At 32.6% G+C, this 24035-nt stretch overlaps 1 protein-coding gene across 1 annotated transcript; it reads left to right on the top strand.

Annotated features, from left to right (window-relative positions):
- The first annotated feature begins 1699 nt into the window (after positions 1–1699).
- On the top strand, positions 1700–22029 carry LOC139525175 (uncharacterized). Its single transcript, XM_071320363.1, has 7 exons — positions 1700–1952; positions 15904–16287; positions 19395–19727; positions 20028–20312; positions 20725–20751; positions 21335–21361; positions 21977–22029. The coding sequence occupies exons 1-7, from the start codon at positions 1700–1702 to the stop codon at positions 22027–22029; spliced, it is 1362 nt and encodes a 453-aa protein (XP_071176464.1).
- The last annotated feature ends 2006 nt before the right edge of the window (positions 22030–24035 follow it).

Here is a 24035-nt window from a genome sequence, read left to right as displayed (position 1 = left end):
GTTTTTCACATTTTCAGATATATCGGAAAGCGTACTACAAGATTGTGTATGTGTTCGATAGCCATTATTGTTAGTATTGTTGTTACCATTGCGCTTTCTTCTACCCCTTTGTCTCCCATGATTATGTTTGTTGTACATATGATGAATATGCATATCACTGATTTTGTCTTGTAAGTTTGACATTTTATTATCTTGCTTGGTTATAACAAATTCTAGAGTTTCAATTCTTTGTTCCAGAACCCAGACCTTTATGGAGTCTTGCTCAGCACCTTGATGACAATGAGATGCTGCATTGTGATTTTGTGTATTTTTAAACGATGGATAGTTATCATGTTGAGAGAATTCATTGGCAAGTTTCTGTTTATGTATACGAAGAGAATGCTCTAAGTCTAATTTGTCACTTTCCAGAGTTATAAAATATGATCTACCTATTGTCAGTTCTTTTTGTAGGCTAGAAATATCAGTTTGTAGTTTATTAATTATGGAGTCTTTAGCTCTTAATAGCTTTTCTTTCTTACTCAAGCAATCTTTAAGATGATCAATTTCTTGTTCGTATAGATATCTATTACCCATGTCATCAGGGTTTGAGACCGTGCTTGTTCCAATTTCAGAATGTGCAGCCGGAATATTCGGTTCATTTATGATGAGTTTATTAGCCTATTCTAACGTCATGAATATCACTCAAGTCAGTTGATGCAATTGGTTTTTGTTCATGAACATTAGGAATTTGTGATGGGATTCCTGGCCTTTGTTTTACTTCATGTACAAGTGTTTGATTTGCATCAACAGTATTAGGTATAAGCGTTTAGGTAAAGTTTTTTTCCATTACATAAAGCTTTGAGCTTTCCAAATTTTCAAATGCATTTAGTTTACCAGAGTTGTTAAGTCAAGGATTTCCCAAATTAGAACAAAGATGGTTAAGAACATTAGAGCCCTCGGAGTCATTTGCAACAGAAGCTTGTAAGCTCATACAGCTCAAACATACATATTATGACGAGTGGTCGGATTCATAAAATCTTATGTCTTTAGGTGATAGATTCTCGCAAGAGTAATGAAGTCATTTATCACACGTATCACACCCTATTGCTTTTGAAGAAAATTCACAGGGATCATTGCAGACAGGACAGATATTGGCAGGTGTCACTGACAAGGTATCTTTATTGACTATATGAAGTACATTTTGAGAGTCCCTAGAATTGGTGCATTTATTACGTGCATGGACATTTGAACTATCAAGAGTTTCTAGATAATGTTTACAGTAGTGCTTGATTGTATTGTTTATACTAGTAAAGTCATCATTCTGTTCTAACACACCCATGATATCTTGTAATTTAGTTTGTATAAAGACTATCATGTGATTTTGTTTGCCATTAAACAGGACCTTTCAGCTCGAGTGGTAAAAGTTCAGAACATATCGCTTAACGGATTTCACTTCAACTGCCACAGAGTCATATATTACAGCACTTGTTTGGTCTTTCGTGCTAGTGATGTCTAATGTATATTGTAAGTTGTTTAACACTGTTAAGAATTGCACATGAGGTGTTCCCGCTACCGATCTCCATGTACACGACGTCAGCGTTGTTGTGACGTTAACTTTTGAGAGTTCAATACAAGTATCATTGCAAGCAGACGTTCTTATTCACTAAGCCTTAATTTGTGTCCGAAACAACCACTCTACGATATTTGTACCGAGACCAGGATGAATCTGAAGCTACGTTCGATACGAGCAGGACATAGAAGTGCAGTTTCCCGACTGATAAAGAAATTTGAAGACGTTCAACAAGAAGAAGATGGAACCGTGGACACGGAGGATTTGTCAAACATATTGAATAGTCTGAAACGGAAGCAAGAAATATTACGCAAGTTAGATGAGGACATAGTACAGGAACTGGACGACGGAGATATTGAAACAGAGATCGTTGAAGCAGATGAGTATGCATTTAACTTAGAAGGTAAAATTCGTCAAGTCAACAAATTTATCTTAGTCAAAACTACAGCGTTGAATACACACGCAGAAAGTTTTACTCCACGCATAGAAACTACTCAACCCGTTCATACTATAAACTCTTCATATACAGAACATCATAACAATTCAAATTACCGTTTGTCAGATTTTCGCCCATCCTTAAGCTCAACCAGTGAATACAACAAACTACCCAAGTTGAATCTCCCTACTTTCGATGGAGATATACTTCAATGGCAATCATTTTGGGACTCATTTGAGACAGCCGTGCATACGAACCCAACCTTAAGCAACGTCCAAAAATTCAATTATTTGAAATCGTTACTTCACGATGAAGCTCTAAAATCAGTGACAGGTTTTGCGCTCACTAAAGCAAACTATGAAAAGGCAATTTCCCTATTACAAGAAAGAAATGGTCAAACGTCTAGACCTATTAGCAAGTTATATCCTCTAGAACTAACATCTAATGAATACACAGGACCATGTGATGAAATACTACCCGTCAGACGAGCGAAGACCGATGCAAAGGAAAAGTTAAAGATGTGGACCAAATGAGACTATCGTATAATTTTATGGACTGTTAACTGTTCGTGCTTTATTACAGACATAATTTTATTTCATTCGTGCTCATGATCAAAGACAGTTAAAGCTATTCAAAGTTTTCAGAGACAGTAGTTCAAAGTGAAATTTTCATAATTTATTTTCATTTTATTGTAATTAAATTCATTTGCGGGCCCCCAGAATGTTAAGAATTGCACATGAGGTGTTCCCGCTACCGATCTCCATGTACACGACGTCACCGTTGGTGTGACGTTAGCTTTTGAGAGTTCAATACAAGTATCATTGCAAGCAGACGTTCTTATTTACTAAGCCTTAATTTGTGTCCGAAACAGCCACTCTACGATAAACACATTAAAGGTGACAGTCTTAAATATTTCGTATGCAGCAGCTGATAATAACAAGACAAGATTACCAGGACTTATCTCTGGCGTGATGGAGAAGAAACTGTTGGCAGCATCAAGTCTTTTCTTAACAGCCTTTTGTCGGTCAAGAGTATACTGCACAGTTTGATCTCTATTAGTAGCCTTAGTGTTTTTATGTTTTCTTGGTTTAACAACTCCCTTGACGGATGTAAAAGGCGAGGGAGGTCATGTACACTCAAGACTGACTTGAGATAGAAATTATCAGACAAACACTGTACTTAAAACTTAAAATAGTTATTTAAAAAGATTGAAAATAACTGGCAAAATGGACAAAAAATACCAGGGACTGATGACGACATATTTACAGGTAAAATATACGTACAAATGGGACAATAGGTACGGATGGCAGGAAAATAACAAAATTTTCCAGATGGCGGTACTTTAATAAAAGAGTTGTAATTCCAAACAGCTTAATAAAGGCAAAAGTAATATACCGCTGTTCGAAAGTCATAAATCAATTGAGACAAATACAAATCCGGGTTACTAAAGTGTCAATAGTATAATTAAAATCTACCAAGAAGCACTAATAGTTAAAATCGAAGTTAAAATGTGATTATGAGCACACAGAATTGATCCAGTATTAAAAACTATGGTACCTGTACTGTAAAAACTTCTAAAACTTCTTCAGCTAACAAAAGCCGCTGTCAGCCATCACACATCACACAGTAATCAAATATGACAAGCTAATGTTCGGTGTATGAAAATTGTGAACTAATCAAAACAAGACTATTAATGACCACCATCAATGCAAAAATCTTCAAAATGAGACAAATATTAAGATATAAGAAAACTTGAGATAGACACATACACATCTGGCCGGTTAGAAGTGTTTTGATATACCAGACCCTTCTATCATTAGAAACGATCGGTGTATTAAAAAACAGATGTAAAGAAAAACCAAAATTAGAATTCAGATGTTAAAATCTTGTATTTTTTGTTCTTTACTATAAATATATGGTTTTTGTGCTATTTTTTTTTTTTTTAATTTTATCTTTAGTATATTTTCATATTGTTAATACTTTGTAGTTTTTATTTTATGCATATACTTACAGGATACTGATGTAACTTATGCTGAACAGATTTAACCGGCAACAAAAGACCATATATATGCCGGACTGAAGTACGAAATGTCAGATCTATGACAACACAATTGTTTTAGGAAAATTTCTATATAAAATAAATCCCCAATTGGAATTACCTTTTCTCGTTATAAGTATATATACATGTAGCAAATACAGATAGAGGCAGTATCTACAAAATCTATGGTTTGAGGTGAAGACTAAATGAAATGAAAGACATGCATATTTATAAGGTGAACACTAACTGAACACTGTTCACGATGAACGCATGTTTTTATGTAACATTCGCAATTTTTATTATATGTACGGGCATGGTAAGTCCAAAACTGTCAAGGATGAAAATGATTCATGATTAATAAAAAAAGCTATCATTTACAGAACATTTGTCTTCAACTTTGTGGATCGGATACCTAAGCTACAATATTCAAAAGCTTTGAACTGTATGTTATTCGAAATAGATGTCCGCCATGTCCACTGCTATGGCATAACGCATTGTTTTTTTTTCAGTGACATTGATGGCACCTTGTTTTCTAAAATTGACTGCATATCTTAAAATGTATGCGTCGAACATACACATTGTTATGAATGTAATATTACAGCACGTCTATTTTTGTTAAATAATAAGACTGTTGATGCATATGCAAACGGTGCAATGACAGGCCTATGATGCAAACTCTGATGAATATCTTTCCCGACGTATGACTTTAACTAACTATATGATAGCCATTAGTATCTATACGACTAACGAGGTACACACATATATGGTTTGGTTTTGTTTTAAATATAATAATAACAAGGAACAAACTAGTTCTATTAAAATCATTACTAAGATATTGCACATATTTAATTTAAAAATCTGTAATCGGTTTATATAAAAAAGAAGACGTTGTTTGATTGTCATTGAAAAAGCTCTCCACAAGAGACCAAATGACACAGAAATTAACAACTATAGGTCACCGTAAGACCTTTATCAATAAGTAAAACCCTAACCGAGTAGTCAGATATAAATTGCTCCAAATGACCAAATGTAAAACAATTCAAACGAGAAAACTAATGGCCTAGTTTACGTAATGTTACGTCATACACACTGGCTTGATGACAACATAGAGGGGTAAGAGTTTCTTTAAAATACTGTTATTGCCTCTGATTATTAGTAATTTAAAAGTTAAGTATAAAAACGTGGATAATACATCAGGGCTGTCTTCGACTGAATCAAAAAGTATATCAAAAATACGGAACTCCATTATTAATTCAAACAGGAGAAGTCCATAAAAACCTAAATATATCAAACGCTATCAACCAATATTAACAAGAAAGTGATAGAGTGCGATGTTTGTGCCTATTGCTAAAGATGGAGAAGATTATGGGTATACTAGTACAGAATGTACAATAACGAATCTGTCTCTCGCTTGTATATAAAAAAACGTTATAAAGTAAACAAAATACATTGTTCAGAAGGATTGCTAGAAAGTAATATCCATATTGTTACTTGTTTGATAATTTTTATATCAAAACTGGATCTTTGTTTTCCCTATATATATCATTTATCGGGTAACTAGAGTTACTGTACTTTCTTGTTCATATGCATATAATTGCATTACATGTATGTTTAATCATACATCATATAATTATACATCATATAATGATAAATGCACATCATATAAAGATAAATGCACATCATATAATGAAAATGGTCATAACAAGACAGTTTTAGCGTTCCATAGTTTAACTATAATACGTTATTTTAATTGGGTTACAGAAATTTTGCGTCATTCTAAAACTAACATTTATTTCAAAATGAAATGCAACATTCATGATGACACGAGCTTTCACAATAAAGTACACAGGTAAATAAAAGAAAAACTTGAAAGAAACTGTGTTATCATGATCCTAGCAAAAAATGTAATTATAAGTATTGAATGCTTCTTTTAATAATTTTATAGGGTTGTAAAAGCGTTGACCGTGCGCACGTTTTTAGAATTTTACAAAATGTACTTCAGTCAATGCTTTTACACCCCAATAAATTTACAAAAAGAAGCATTCAATTCTTTAAATGATACTTTCTGAAAATTTGTTCTATGTTTATATAAAGAATATCTTTTGATTTATTCATCTTATTTAATTCCATATATCATAGCATATTTGAAATAGCTTACTATGGATGAAACGTACATATAGAGCAATATCAAGTACACCTTATAGATATATATAAATGAGTTAACAAATATTTATAAAGCTTTCTGTTTCAAACTTATACATTTGCTTGTGAAAACATATTTTGCTAACGTTTGTATCAAATATACAGGACGTTCAATGACAGTGTTTGTTTGTTTTTCACTATATTTTTCTCGTGTGTATAGTTTCTTACATGTTCCAAGCATTCCAAATTCAAAGTCTGACAGTACATTATGAAACATACATGAACAAAGTATAAATTGAAGATAATCAATTACATTTAACAAAATTTAATATTTATGGGAAACACACGACGAATTATCAAGTAAAGAGTCATTTTCTTGTATAAACAGAAAACGGAATACGTCATTTGCATTTATATTTATGATTTTTACTATTTGTTTATTAACTAATAAAGATGCTTGTCACTGAAGATAAGTGTATGACTAGTAAATAAAGTATCATTAAACCAGGAACCTCGTCATTGGTCAATTAACTAGATTATTTATTTTACTATCAATAAATATTATATAACATATTTCAACTTGTGAATTGAAGCTCGTTTGGTATATAAATCTAACTTAAGTACTACTACAGTAAAGTGTTCTATAAACTTTTACATTTTAAGCTGGAGAAACATATGGTCGGACATTGTCATCTAGACGAAAATATTGTTTTATTCTATCATAAATCAAATCAAATCAAATGTGAAATGAATTATATAACGATTATATTTTTTTTATTTGTATATCTAAACAGAGGTATTTAGTGCAGTGTAATTTAAACAAGACTTTTTTTGTCCTTTTATACATTTTGAATAATTCACTTTTACCTGGGAAAATCTGAAACAAAAAAATAATTTACGACAAATGGGAACATGTTTTGTTTCGTTTTGGTCCATTTACTTTTTTGGACGTTGATGTTCGTTTGACCCTTTCTAACGATGGGCATATATCCCAAATCGTTTTCTATGCTTGTGACAGTTGTGACGTTTTACATTTCAACGAACGCGGAACGTAATCCATGTATAACTGGTAAATTAATAAATTAGGGATTTCGTTTTCATAACTTTTACCGAATTATTTCCTAGATACAAAGATCTGATTTTGAAGTTTGTTTAAGTAAGATCTTTGAATATTGTTTTTATCGATACTAAAATTGATTTAGTTTGTTATAGATTAAAACATTGATATGTATTGCTTGACGTTTATGAAAACATATTATTCTATATCCTTTCGATATTGTACACTTATATTTCGGCGTTGCACAAGGTCATGTTTTTCTCAGACTGTTTATGACGACTTATCACACATTCCGGTGTATGTGTACTGATTGAAACATTAGTCTGAGTGAACATGATTCATTTATTATAACATTAGAACTTTTGGAACGATTATTTGAACTAGTTCTTGTCAACTGCAAGTACTCTCAGATCGGCAATATGTATCTTTGTCTTTATGTAGATTTTTGCTTCCTGCCAATCCGATAAATCAAGACATTTCACACTGATTTTTACAGTTTATTTTCATGTTGTGTTTTGTTCACAGCTTGGCCGGTTGAGGGGATGGTTCACCGTTCACAAATATTTTTTACCCCGCCACATTCATTATGAGTCTGTTTTTATGTTGTTATCATTAGTTGCTTTCTGTTATATATGATTTTTGTTTGAATGTTTTGTCATAAATCAGGCTTTTCGTTTTTCCGTTTGAAATGTATTACAATTTGTCATGTTGGGTCTTTTTTACCTATAAGGTCTGGGTTTTTGAGGCCGCACAGTGAACTATAGCTGCTTAAATCTGCTTCATTTGGACTTCATTGGATAGTTGTCTCATTTATTTTATATTTTTCTGAATAATAGAACAAGTCGGGTAGAGAAGGATGAGGTTGAAACCCATACGAAAAAGTTAAAATATGCCGTCAATGAAAGTTTAAAAATAATATCAATGAAGTTGTAATAAATATGCAAATTCAATATATATATAAAGGAAATATGATCTGTTCAGAATAAATATATATGTATATATTGGACGATCGGTCTACTATATCTAATGCAAGGACAATTAGTTTCACATTCATGTGACTTATAAGACATGATATACTATGGTCGTATCTGAGAGAATTATAAATCACACATTTTCAGAAAACGCACTAACATAGTAAACTTCTATCAGTTGAAAATGTGTGTTTGTCTATGGTTTTTTTTTCTTTTCGTAATATACAGGAATGTTGACACAGCGTGACACGAAACATCTGAATTAACGTTCCAATGCCGACTGGATATGACTGCTTGTTGATAGAACTCGCACAACCAAACTGCAGTCATCTATAACCATGATGTTATTGACTATATATTGAATAAAAGAAGATGTGGAGAATACGTCAGTGAAACTGCATCAAAAACAATATAAAAATTCACACGGTTAATACACAAATGGCAATGGTATTAAGGAATAAATACAATAATATGCAAAATGAATAAGGTCAACCACCTATGCTATATTCTTCTTTGTATTTGTATTTTTGCAAATAAAATTGTTATTTTTTGAATAAATATGTTATTTTCTTGGTAAATCATTCAGAAATATATTTCATTGTGCAGGAGAATTTCAAGTAAATTAAAAAATGGTGTGATGTGACCATAAATTGTAAATTTTTATCACCTTTAGTATTCCGATGCTTTCTCTTGTAACGTTAGAAGAAGGTTTCATAAAATAATATCTAATAATCATAAACCAAATATCGATTACAGCTGCTATTATCGTAGTAGGCGTATCCCTTTTTCACTATTGTATATGATATAACTGAACAGCACATGCACTTGATTGTCTCAGTCTACACTGATCTCCAAAATGTTGATTATGTTCATATTTTTTCTACGCTTTATAAAAGGTAAATATAAATTACTCAATTTGTTTCTTCGTGTTCAAATCATGACCATTGCAAACTAATACTACTGCTTCTATACAGTAAACGGTGATATTAAAAAGAATTATAAATTAAACGTAACTTACATATTTTCCTTTGAGGCGTTTTTTTTTTTAGATTCACCTTCCTTTGGAAATCCAAAGTTGAAAATTAATAGCATATACCAAGAAGTAAAATCACAAAAATACTGAACTCCGAGGAAAATTCAAAACGGAAAGTCCCCCGAATGGAAAATATATAGCTGTCATATTCCTGACTTGGTACAGGCATTTTCTTATGTAGACAATGGTGGAGTAAACCTGGTTTTATTGCTAGCTAAATCTCTCACTTGTATGACAGTCGAATACAATTCCATTATATTAACAACGATGTGTGAACACAACAGACAAAAGATAAAAATGTCAAAAAAATGGGCACAGCAGTTAAAATTGTGCTATAATCTTAATCACTATAAAAACAAACAAATATGTAACAAAGAAGCACAAAAAGGCATATAGACAAAGCACATTAGCAAAAATGAAAGACAAGAATACAAAAATTTCTATAGCAGAATCATCTTAAATTGATATTTAAGGAATATGACACAAGCAGAAATCATCACTAATTTTGTGCTAATACACATTTTCGATCTGTTTCTCGTAATTTTGTCTTTGATATTAATCAAAACATTAATGATAATTATTCATCAACTCGTAACTGTTTAAATTCAACTTATGTATATATATATATATATCATCCTTGAGGTCATATCGTATACCAGTAAAAAGTAAAATCACAAAAATACTGAACCCCGATGAAAATTCAAAACGGAAAGTCCCTAATCAAATGGCAAAATCAAAAGCTCAAACACATCAAACGAATGGACAACAACTGTCATATTCCTGACTTGGTACAGGCATTTTCTTATGTAGAAAATGGTGGATTGAACCTGGTGTTATAGCTAGCTAAACCTCTCACTTGTATGACAGTCGCATCAAATTCCATTATATTGAAAACGATGCGTGAACAAAACAATTAGACACAACAGGTAAAAATGTCAAAAATAGGGGTACAGCAGTCAACATTGTGTTATCATCCTAATCACTATAAAAACAAACAAATGTAACAAAGAAGCACAAAAAGGCATACATCAAACTTAACAATCTCATTTTGCTTTTTTATTATACTATTTTATTTATATATGTAATGGATACATATGATATCATTATATACAAAGAGTTTTAGAAATTCGAAAATATAGCCATCCATGATTCTACAGTTGAAAGGCTTGTCAAAATATTAAATATTTGTTCCATAATACAAACAAAAAGATGTAGTATGATTGCCATTGAGATAACTATACCCCAAAGTCCAAATGGTTGTAGCTGTTAGTAACTTAAGGTCAACAAACGACGGCTTTTAACAATGAGCAAAAATCGTCCGATATATAGTCAGCTGTACAAGGCCCCCACAGGAAATAAAATATAGAACAAATCGAACGAGAGAGCCAACGGCCTGATTTATTATGAAACAATAAGCTTAAAACAAATAGGAATAACATCAAAAATTGACTACCAATACAAAACACTCTCTGCACAGGCACACAAATAGTATGACGGGTTTCAGACCAAAATAAGACGGTTTTCAAAATATCGGTGAACGCTGGGCTTACTCAGTCTGACGGAGAGTATTTCATTTCGACACAACAAAAAAAGTATGCTCTCTGTTGTATTTTTTTTTTTTTTTTTTTTTTTTTTTAACTTTTTACCTTTATTTTATTTTGTTCATTTCGAATTAAACGTGTGCGCATGTTTCACATGCATGCGCGCAGAATTAATTAAATGAAAACGTTTGAAACAGCACCATTTCCTTCACTGAAAGGCAATTTATCTATTTGAAAAATATTTTTTAGAAATTGTATATTATCAATAGCTCGAAATAAATATTGAATAAAGTTTTGATTTGGACATTTATGGCGGTTATGGTTTACTGTTCCAAAATACCAAAATAAGGTTTTGCAATTGACTTCTGTGTGCTTTAGGTGTAATACCACCATTGATTTTTCCCTATTAGTCTTTGTTAAATTGGCACTTTTAAAAAAATCGTACAGTATTTACCTTTATTTCAACCAAAGAAATACTTTGCATGTGTAAAGTTCAATCATTTCCAGTGATACAGTGAAAATTTCACACTACATTTCATTGCATATAAGAAAGTAACCACCACCGAGGGTAGACAACCCAATTTTTACACTGTTATTTACTGGTTACCTGCTTTGGTAACTATGTAACCTTAACGTTCCAAAATATTTTATAAGACCATCAAATAAAAAAAGAATGATGCTTTCAGACACCCAACATACATATTTACGACTCAGAAAAATTTAAGTGCATTGAAATGCAGGGTTAATTTTCTACAACTGTCAAATTCAAGGGAATATTTTTTAGGCCTACTTTCGTATGCAACCGGATGTGACGTACCATGATTTGGTGGTATTACACCTTTATACTGAATAATCAGGATATATTTGACTGTTAGGATGGCTATAAGAAATATGAAAATTTCGTATGCCCGTCAATCAAAACTCGTTCTTACTACGTTCTTAAAAATGTAGCTGAACGGGTTGAACTCATGTAAAAAAGTAGTGGAAGTAGTAGCAACTTTTTACAGTCTGTTAATGAACTTCATGGACGGGTTTGATCGGGAATGGTTCTGCAATGTTGTTGAGCTACCATCTTGTCCTACAATTCAAGAGACGGATTTGCAAAGTACTGAAGACGAGATGGATATACTACGAACGGAATTGGCGTACTTTGAACGACTTAAAGACGTGATATGACGTGTGGTGTGGTCGGGCGTCAATATGATGTACATGTGCTCACAAACCGAGTCCGTTGTAGCACGTTCATCCCGTTCACACGCAGACCCAACTCGACCTCATGACGTACTTACTGCGTCGTTTATCTAAAGTCTACATCCGATTAAACTACATTAGAAGCTTTGGACAAGTAAGCAACATATTCTACTAAGTTTAAACATTCGTAGTAAGTTCTGAGTACGATGTACTTGTTTTAAGTACGTTTATTGCGTTCTTATGCCGTTCTAAAAACGTACAGCCGTTCATAGTAAAATCAGAAAAGTTTAGGTGTCAAACAGGACCGTTTGCTTACAGGTTTATCATTTGGTTAGTCATATGCGCAGAAACATGGATAACCTTTCAGCTATGGTGGGACTGGTAGTATATTTAATGAGTGCGATCCCCAGTTCTAGTTTGTATACAGGGGAAATCAAATTAATATTATATTAAAATATTTATTGTCATGCTGTACCCCAGTTTAAAACAATGAATACGAATATCAACATAGCATTATCATAACACAAAGTATGCCACCATATGCAGTACCATCATTTAAAATAACCAGCACAGCTGAAAAATAAATAAATAGCGACGAACTATAATGAGGACTGGCAGAAACATGCTGATGTCAGAACAAGTTAAAAAGTTAAACTGTCTATGAACTTGGTGACCAAGTAAGAACATATTTCGACGTTTGGCGTGACTAGGGTTTAGTATAATAGACAGGTTAAGTTCACTTGACCTATAACAAATTTGTAATAGATAATAATTAATGATTTATTTACAAAACATGTACTTAGAATGACCACTGACACTATTGAACTTAATAAAAAAAATACAGAGATGTGATATGATTGCAAATGTGACAACCACCAACGTTCAAAAGAAGTGAATGTGAGCAATTATAGGCATTCGTAGGGCCTTTATATAGAAGAAAAACCCATACCGTATCGTCGGATATAACAGACCCCGACATGAAAAATAATATTCAATTGATAAAACAATTTACGAATCAAATATGACTGACATTTTACTTAAATTAACTACTTTTGATTGAGCGTCCCTAATGAGTCTTTTATAGACGAAACGCGCATCCGGGGTACAATATTTTAATCCTGGTAACTGTGACGAGTTTATTTATTATCTGTTCTTGGTAGGGTTCTTGGTGCTCAGTCTCTACTTTTCTTTGTGATGTTTTGTTATTGTTCTTCTCTCTGGTTTTCTTTTTTTGTGGTCATGACCTTGTCTTTTTTTATAAGACTGATGATTGTTTTAATGTCCCATTAGTTTGAACATATTTATTCGTCTTCATTACAAACATATCATCATACAAAAATACACAATAATAATAGCATTCGGAAACAAGTTGTACATAGCTTTTTTTAATCCGTTTCCTTAAATACCAACTCCAATTAACGATTATATAAATATAGCATGCAATGTTACAATGATATGGAACAAGAATAAATGAGTACCTACATTACAAAGAAAGAAGGAGAAAAAAAATTAAGTTGAAAATAATGCAAATAATGAAAATACAACAAAAGAAGAAAAAAAAAATAGAAAAAAAAAGTATAAAAAAAAATAAGAAGAAAAAATAAAATACACTTAAATACTACACACATGTCCAGATGAAACGCAACTTTGTCAAAATAATGAATAGCAGTTTACCTTGTAAATCTCTTGTACTTGAGTAAGATTGTTTGTACTTTTACAAAAATATCCTTGTTTTGGTCTAAAGTTAGAGTTTGTGATCCAAATAAAAGTAGGTTTGTGTTCGGTTTTGCTGGATAATTTAAAATTGAGAAAATAATGTCATTACGCAATGCGTCATATTTTTTACAATGCAATAGAAAATGAGCTGTATACTCGATTAGACCACACGAGCAGTTAGAAGAAACTACTAGATTTCGTCTGAACAAATATTCATTTAAGGAACTACTATTCATCCTTAACCTGGCATGTAATATTTGACCCATTCTTGTACCAGCGAGTAAAACTTTGGGCATTTATCATTTCGGCTTTTCATACGACTTTTGAAAATACTTAAAGACGTCGAACTTTTCTTTAAATCTTGTAACTTATTCCATAATTTAATAGACGAAGGAAGGAAATATTTGGAGTAGATGTTAGTTCTTGTACGTATTTCCGAAGTATTTTGAGTCTAACGACTGAAATGTTTAATATGTAAATTTTCTATTTGATTTTTTACCAAGTTTATGTAAATAATCTGGAGTCTCCTTATTAGCCATTTTATAAAACATGGTGAGCTTGTGTTTTTCTCTTCTTTCTGAAAGTTTTTCTCAACCTGTTTCATCATAAAGTATCTGTATCGAAGTTAATTTATTCCCACCCGTTACAATTATCACAGCATCAATTTAATCATTTTCCACTTTATTAATCCAAAATTGTGTTTGGTAATCCCAAATGACATCCCCGTATTCTAATATTGGTCGATTCATTTTTCTTAATGTGAACCAATTGAGTATAAAACGCATCTTCCTAAGGATATTTATACTATTAAATGCTCGTTTAACTATATATTCAATGTGATTATTCCGTAACCCATTATTTGAAAAAAAAATACCTAAGTGTTTATGAGTAGTAACCTATTGAAGATCATTGTCATTCATTTTTAAAATCGATTGACTAGGTTTGATTGATTTTCCTGAAATAATCATGGTTTCTGTTTTTTTGTGAATTAAAGTTTACAAGCCACTTAGAGGATCACATATGAATTTTGTTCAGATCTCTATTAAGAATTTCAGCAGTATTTTCAGGGGTGTCTACTGTCAAATAAATACTTGTGTCGTCTGCAAATAATTTGATAGTTGCTTTAATATCAGTTACTCTATCGTTGATAAAGATAAGAAAAAGTAGCGGACCATAAATTGAACATTGCGGGACACCAGCATGTATCTGTCTCCATGTTGAATTGCTCCCATTTACGACCACCCTTTGACTCCTTCCAGATAATTAATCACAATACCAATTTAGTCAATTTTCAGAAATTCCATATTGTTTAAGTTTGGATGATTGTCCTTTATGCGATACCCGATCAAAAGCTTTGCTGGTGTCACAAAAAAACACCCCAATTTCTTTTCCGTTATCTAAAACCCTACCGAAGTTATTAGAAATATCAATTAGTTGATTTATGGCAGAATCGCCTTTGGTAAAACCCAATTGATTAGGGGTGATGATCCTATTTTCCATAAGAAAATTGTGTACATGTTTATAGACACATCGTTCCATGCCCTTTGATAAGATACTTAACAACGAGATTGGTCTGTTATGTTTAACCTCATTACTGTTCTTACTCTTATTAACTGGAGTTAACTGCCTTTTTCCAATCTACAGGAAATACAGCTTTAGATAAAGATAAATTAAATAGTTTACAAAGTGGAAATTTTAGCTGTGATGCAGCCTCTTTTAATAATATTGGGTTTGTGAAGTCTGGATCTGAAGCCTTGTTAGGATTTAAAATCTTTAGAACATCTTCAACCTCACTATCTCTAAGTGTAATGTCACCTAATGTACAGTCTGAAACGGTTAAGTCAGGACGAACGGTTTCTGTATCATCTAAGTTTGTCTGCATTGCAAAAAAGTTGTTAATTTCGTTTGCTTTATCAATATCATTAAATATCAAATTATCATCCTTAAGCAGGGGAGGTATACCCGAGTGAGCAGGTTTGATACCAGAAATTTGGTTACAGGTTTCCCACAAACTTCTTGTTGATAGGTTACTAATTGACAATTTTTGTATAAGATGTCCACTTGCTATTGTCTCTCTCTCTATCTGGTTTTTCTTAATACTGTATATTATAATACATGTATTTTAACAATAAGCATTAATCACAACATCTTACCATCTGCAATAACATTTACAATGTATACCTATATCATGTAGTAAATTTGTTGTGATAAATTTTATATTTGTTGTAGAGTCGACAGCGTTAAAGGCCGAGTTACACCAATACAGTGACGCTGTCTTGGGATCAAATGCTGTTCAACTATCGTGTAATGTTAAGGTAGAAGACGGCGATAGTAGTTCTGTGGAGCGTATTCATTTTAATTCCGTAGTAGGTGGAAGCGTCATTAAGCGTTTAATTCGTTTCGATATACCGAATAATAAGTCATTTTTAATAAATCCTGATGGCGCTTATTTGAAAGGAAGAGTAACACTGAAGAATTTGTTTTCGTCAGAAAATCGTACTTTGGTGGAATACAATACGATAACATGTGAAGACAATGCTGTATATACGTGTGACGTAGAATTAGAAGATGCGACAAAGGAAACATCGTTAGACCATTCCATGGAAGTGAAAGGTATAATTTTTCTTCTATTTGTCAAAGCGTAGATCTAAATTTCGTATTTGAATTCACTGCCACCCTTGACTAATACTTGATAAGCCCAGGATGCATGACATGTGTTAAATTGGGAGATAACTGTTTTGTAGTTTAAGCTTGGCCTCCGTAAAACGTAGATATTAACTGTCGCAGATGGAGTTTACCTGGATACGCTATCTTTATGATTTTTATTCTTTTACATTATGATATTGATACAATCTGATATTCGTTTATTGTTTCTGAGTTACTCAAATGATACAGAGTCGAACCCAAACGGTGCTACCGGGTATACGTGACATCCCATGAGATTTCGAAACAAATGTGCATAATTTGGAGTATGATTTGAAGTTTTATTACATGTAATCTACCAATTTATCGATCACGTATAATAAACTTGTCATTCTATTTCAAATACAATAGAGTTACCGGCTAAAAGATATACATATACAACGAACATGTAATTAACCATCGTTAATTGCAAATTCGGTTATTTTGATGTGGAGGATGGAGAATGAAGAGAACATTTAAAATATAACTGTTTATCCTTCTCAAATAAGTCATAAATATATATACTAAGGTATAAACGGTTTTTTTCCTGAACATTTATATTTTGCTACTAGAATGTCAAAATCCGAATAACAAATGAATGATGTATGTCTTTAATTTCGATTACTATAAGCCCTTTTAAGCTTATATCAAATCTTCATAAATGGCCATTTCGTGTTTTACCCCATGTTTTCTTAAAATAAAAACTTAGATAAGTCCTAATAAGAAAAACCAACGACTCATACAATACCTAAGTTTGATATGACTCTTGTTTCTCGGTATGTACCAAGATACCAGATTGATTGATTGATATGTGTGTAATGCCATTTTCAACACTAGGCAAACTGTCAATTAAGGTTGGAGTCGAGCGCACCTGTCCCATGTTGGTATTAAAACAACTCCCTACCTCAGTGCTGACAGGCTAGTGATCCAGTTGATGGACTACTTATATTACTCGACCACCGAGGCCCTAAAGAAACAAGACGGACGCGTCAAAATCGAAAAACTAAAACTGTTTCTCGATTTGCATATGTTTGTAATTCTAGTAAAATACAAAATTAACATTATCAAAGTCATCAACTGATTGACATTTAGACTCACAACAAATTTATTTTTTAAACATCTGTCATAGCATTCTTAAACTTATATTCCTTTAACATTGTTTTAAGTGTAACAATCCAGTCGAGAATTACACCGTTGAAATAGGAAGCGCGAGTTTTAAATTTACTGTGTAAAAAAGGACAGAAATGACTAACAGATTAGCGCCGATGCACGTTAATTAAGACTGATCGATTGTTGTTTTCTTAGCGTCTACCGTCTAACAGCTCGTGCATGTTTAAGACGAATCACACTAAATACAAAAGGTAGGTTCCATAATAAGGTACATTTATGGTTGATTGGAATTCATGGCGCGACATTTGCAACAGAATACCTACGGATACCTCAAAGAGTTGTTTTAAGGGTTCATAATGTGGAGAGAGCGTAGACACGAAACATCTGATTTAACGTCCCAATTCTGACCGACGTTGCCTGCGAATTTATACACCCGCACAACCACATAGACTCCCACTTTGATCATCGTTTTATAGCCGGTCGGAAGAAGACCACGGAATAACTTTTATTTATAATCCAGTCTACTCTTTGGGTTTACATATGTATTATAATTTACACTACGACTTTCATGGGCTTGTTTATACTTTTGCTTACAGATATCAAAGACAAATGAGATTTGAACCAATTTTGTAAACCATAGGTAATCACATGCTTTTTTACTTCCTTCATGACCTTAATAATCAATAAAATAAAACGTTCAGTAATGAACATGTTATCTAGACTTGGGTCAGTGGTGTACCCGTACAATATGAGAACACACTATAAAAGTCAGTTGGAAAGGGCTTGACTCCTCAGATCGATACTAAGCTCAATAAACCTTGATAAAAATACAAAAGACACAAAGTACAAAGGCGGATGGTACTTGTAGGTACTACCGACCTATTGGTAGTTACAACGACTGCTGATAACCGAACAGACAAAACGTATTTCTTGAACAACCATTTTTCAGTATTCTAGAGGGGAAAAGAATATTAACAGACGAACAAAACCGTGAAAGGCCAGTTTTACCAGATGATGTTTCTACCTTTCATTATGCACAATTGGTCAATTGACAGACAAAGAGGTCGTTAACATCGATTCTCTTAGCAATTGTAGTGCAACATTAGCGGTAATGAATCAAGGGTAGTAACCATATACATGACATGATGTCTACGCAGATATCCTTTATTGGGTTGTAACTAAAATTTTAATGTTTTAGCTGGCTTTTTGTTTAATTTCTTCTTGGGTTTTTATCTATATGTTACACAATTCAATAGCTTACATCATATAGAAGGTTTTTCCTTGTCTCAAGTCTACAGTTGTTGTTATTGATTTATTAAACATAAAAAAAATCCAATACCGAACATCATAGTTGAAGAATACTTTTTAAGACTGCATTTGAATAGAGTAAAACTATTGATACACATGTGTAATGTACTGTTTTTTGCCATGATGCTGTCAATTTGTTTATCTTTTCTTTTTAGCCATATTTTGTTAACTTTATAGCGTCATAGTAAAATGAAAAGAGGCGGAAGATACATAAAGGACAATACAAAAAATGAAATTGAAGAAACCCAACAATACTATCACAAAAGAAAACGACGAAAAGACAACAAAAACAGCCTGTAACACAACAAATCGAAAACAAACTTGAGTAGCACGAACCTCATCAAAAACTAGTGGTCACTGGAGTTCAAAAGAAAATTAAGAGTCTAGCAATACAGTTATTCACAGGGTCATTTGTTGTCCATTTTATTTACTTTTATTTTAAATGCACCAATTTTTTAGAAATTTTTTTCTACAGACAACATTCTTCATCCACTTTGTATATTTACGGTGAAACTATTTTGTTCTTGATCATAACATTCTATATAGATAGAGTTATAGTTAGAAATTGTACCTATGGAATGATTTATTAAATCCTTTAATTAGTTATTTGCTTTTTATAGACTCACCAAATAAACCAGATGGAATTCCAATACGGACACCGGATTTTAAAACGTGTCAAGGAATGAGTGTCAACTTTACTTGTAGTGGTAATATTGGCAAACCCCCTGGTTATTTTAGATGGACCAAATTAGGTAATGGTTCAACAACTACGTACAATGACAGCTATGGTATTGACACGACAATACCAGGAATGTGCGTTTTTAACAGAACAAGCATATTGTCGATTGAAGTACAAAAGGATGATAACAATGCTATTTTCAGATGTGAAGTTATCCATGAATTAGCAACAGCTGATATGTATCAACAAACCATTCCCCAGACATTTGTATATGGTAATCATTAATCTATTGAGGTGACTTCTTTTAAGTATTAACGTAAATCGTTTACATACATTACAGCTATATAACCCATTTTAATTAATCTTAAGAGCATGTAATTGATATTGAACCACATTTTAGGTATTTGATACTTTCCTGATTGTGGCAAATTTATAGATAGCTAAATGAAATACAAATATGTTACAATTATTTTGTATGATGCATATATTGATTGAGATATTTACTTATGCATTTAAATAATTTACACTTTTGAAAGTATTGTTTAATTCCAATCTTATATCATTCTCATTTTAGATCCTTACGAATACACTGTCATTACGAAGGAACCAGACAAAATCTACTACGACCCTACAACGCCTTTTATAGAGTTAACCTGCTTTGCACAGGGTTGTTATATGCCAAATTATACATGGTACAAAGACATAGATCTAAATACAACTATAGGAAACGATAGTGTTTACAGAATATCTAATGTTGCAATAAAAAACAGTGGAAACTACATCTGCATTGTCGAAACCGTTATAAACGGTACAGAGGAAAAGTACAACCAAACGGTAACCATCGACATTCGAAATATAGGTGAATGATATAATAATAAGTTGTTATGAATGAATGCACTTTACATTAGAATGGTAATTTTTTAACCAAATATACAATGCTTTTAAACGTACAAATTGTTATTTGTATGGAGAGTTGTCTCATTTGCACTCACACCACAGATTCCTGTATCTATAGATAAATTACTTAATTTAAAAAGATACAGTTAGTTCAAAATTAATTTTATTAGTATACATATCATGATTGTTTTGACCTCAAAGTCACACTCTTTGAGTGGTAACCTTCGAGTTTTGCTGTGAATACATATAGGGCATTTGAAGTTAAAATTTGACTTTGATACAAGAATCATTGTTCAGCACTATACAAAATAAATGTACAATGTATCATGTTTAGTTGTTACGAAATGTTAACGTACCTGAGTGTTCTTTTTCAGATCAGCCTAAACAACTACCTATCGAAGGTAAGTTTATTTCGGTACAAGATCTTACTTCAAAGTTCCTGTCTATTGACAAACCAACGACGTAAGAGAATTAAATACGGTTACAGTTAATCATAACACAGGTTGATTGATTCTTATTTACTGTCAAACTATTTTCTGCACCTATAGTCTTTTTGTGCAACTTAATCTTGTATTGTAATCATTTTACAAATTAAAAAAGATAACAGTTTCTCGATCTTGAATTTAGAATCTTCAAAACAAAATGAAATTGAAATCGACTTTTAATGATAAATAAACTAATCATAGATACCAGGACTAAATTTTGTATATACGCCAGACGCGCGTTTCGTCTACAATAGACTCATCAGATACGCTCGAATCCAAAAAAGTTTAAAAGGCTAAGTCAAGTACGAAGTTGAAGAGCACTGAGAACCTAAATCCCTAAAAACTTTGCCAAATACAGCTAAGGTAATCTATGCTTGAGGTAGAAAAGCCTTAGTATATCCTGACTGACTGATAATGTCAACAATAAATGTTTTATAATTTGTTTAAATTTTCTGATTCTGATTTTCGTTTATATTTGCTGTGATGGTATATTTTTCAGGAGGTGTTTTTGTAGACACAGCAGCTGGTGAGATAATTTATATAATTTTGTAAAGTTTAAATAAATATAAGTATCGAAAGTAAAGTTCAATTACAGTAATGTGTTTGAAAAGTATATTGTATATAGAGTGCAATGTTAAGGACTTTAAAATGTCAGCTTATTCTATATAGTAGGGTGCCCAGTATCGAAAAAGACGTCTAGTTAACGAGCCAAATATATTTCGTGTAATCTTATTCGGTGAGCAGAAATTGCAATTTAAAAAACAAATTTAGTGATAATTTTGCCTTGATTCAAACACGCCTTTTCTCGTGTCGTTAATCATTTTGTAGCTTACACTATCAGGTCATTAACTAGGACAATTGTCACTTACTTCACTACACTTGTATGGTCAACTTGTATGTTTTGAAAAGTCCAGTTAATTTGAGGATCGTTATTTTGATTTAGGAAATAAATTTTTTTGTTGGTTTTTATAACTTTATTTTTTTTAATTGATAGTTTTGATATAATTGTAATAAATAAATCAAATCCTTCGGGCACGTTTACCGGATTTAGGCACACAGTCCTGTTAAATCATGCCCATCAAGCCCTAAAGTAAGTTTTCAATATTTTAGTATTTTGTATTATGCTTCAAAACTTTATCAGACTTCTTGGCGAATCGATTGTTCAGCATCATGGTAGATCAACAGTTACTATGATACATGAGTAAGACATTTATCTAGCTAACACTTCCAATGACCCTACATTTGCTCAAAAGGAGTATTCAGGTTTTAAGAGTTATCTTGTACGCTCGATGAAGTAGATACTGGCATGGATTTACATGATATACGTTTAGACAAAGAGTTCGGTGGGAAAGGAATGAAAGGTAGGATACTGATAAAGTCACAAGATACCGATGTTCTGAACTTATGCGTTTATTACTTCCCCTCCATGCAGCATACGCTTGAGTTATGTTTTCAAACAGGCACTATAACTTGCACACAAGATTTACGCCGCTATATACCTGTCCACGAAATATGTAAACGTCTCGGGTTTTCCATCTGTAACATTCTACCAGCCGCACATGCTGTAACATGATGCGATACATCATCCCTGTTTAGGATCGAGATCTTGATGCTAGGTTGAATGATCTCAAGTCAAAACTCAAAATGGATCATTGTGACCTAAACAATTTGAGCGTAACATTGGCTACAATTTAAAAATGTTCCCTTGTCAAACGTCCTCCTTGTGAATCTACTTTAAAATAATGTGTAATAAGAGCTATACTCCAGACATAAATTTGATGTCTTTCCATATCTATCATTACAGATTTATGTCGATATCAGGCAATTGACATACTATGGTATCATTATTATTCGTTAGATACCAATTTTCGTGGGTTTCGTGGGTACAAGTGAACGGCAAATTCAAATGTTCAACAAATAACGTATTTTCAATAGGCTTTATATACAGAGATTGGCAACACCACGAAATCAAGTATCCACGAATATGCAAGTTTTCAGCAATCCACATAAATTGATAACCACGAAAATAAATGAATCAACAGTATGTCAAAATGTAAATAATCGTCTGGTTGCAGTTAGAAACATTGATGACGACGAAGATGTATATGTATAAGGTTTAATTATTCTGTTTTACCTTATGAATCATTGCTATCGAATGAAAATTCAGCAGTCCATAATATTTTCTAAACAATTGGAAATAAAACATTTACTCAATTTTGAAATCGTTGAAAATATAGTAATAATCTATTACTATCAATCTTTCCGCTATATAGATGATATTCTTTCACTAAATAATTCAAAATTTGGTGACTATGTGGAACGCATCTATCTCATCGAACTAGAGATAAAAGATACTACAGATACAGTTAAGTCGGCCTCATATCTTGACTTACATATAGAAATTGACAATGAGGGTCGGTTGAAAACAAAACTTTACGACAAAAGAGATGACTTCAGCTTTCCAATTGTGAACTTTCCATTTCTAAGTAGCAACATTCCAGCAGCACCTGCATACGGGGTATATATCTCCCAATTGATACGATATTTCCGTGCTTGCATTTCCTATAATTATTTTCTTGATAGAGGGTTGCTGCTCACAAGGAAGCTTTTAAACCAAGAGTTCAAAATGGTGAAGTTGAAATCATCCCTTCGTATATTTTACGGACACCATCACCAGTTGGTTGGCCGTTATGGAATAAACGTTTCACAAATGATTTAGAATATGTTCCTTACGTCGTAACTACAATCCCCTTCCCTTTCATAAATGTGACCTACCGATTTAGACTAGCTACCGGATTTGTTATCACATAAGCAACACGACGGGTGCCACATGTGGAGCAGGATCTGCTTACCCTTCCGGAGCACCTGAGATCTCCCCTAGTTTTTGGTGGGGTTCGTGTTATTTATTCTTTAGTTTTCTATGTTGTGTCGTGTGAACTATTGTGTGTCTGTTTGTCTTTTTCATTTCTAGCCATGGCGTTGTCAGTTTATTTTCGATTTATGAGTTTGACTGTCACTTTGGTATCTTTCGTCCCTCTTCTATGTAGTGGGGAAAGATATGTAAAACAAACAAATACAAAACTGCCATATGGTCTCTAACCTTGACGTGGTTGGTGGGCTTTAACTACAGGAGACCATAGAACATAGCAGGTAATGCTAGCATCGATCATAAGTTTCTATTTGAATTTGTTCTTCTTTTT

This window comes from Mytilus edulis, chromosome 5 (genome assembly GCF_963676685.1).
Source record: "Mytilus edulis chromosome 5, xbMytEdul2.2, whole genome shotgun sequence".
Taxonomy (NCBI): domain Eukaryota; kingdom Metazoa; phylum Mollusca; class Bivalvia; order Mytilida; family Mytilidae; genus Mytilus; species Mytilus edulis.
This window is presented reverse-complemented; position numbering and strand designations above follow the sequence as displayed.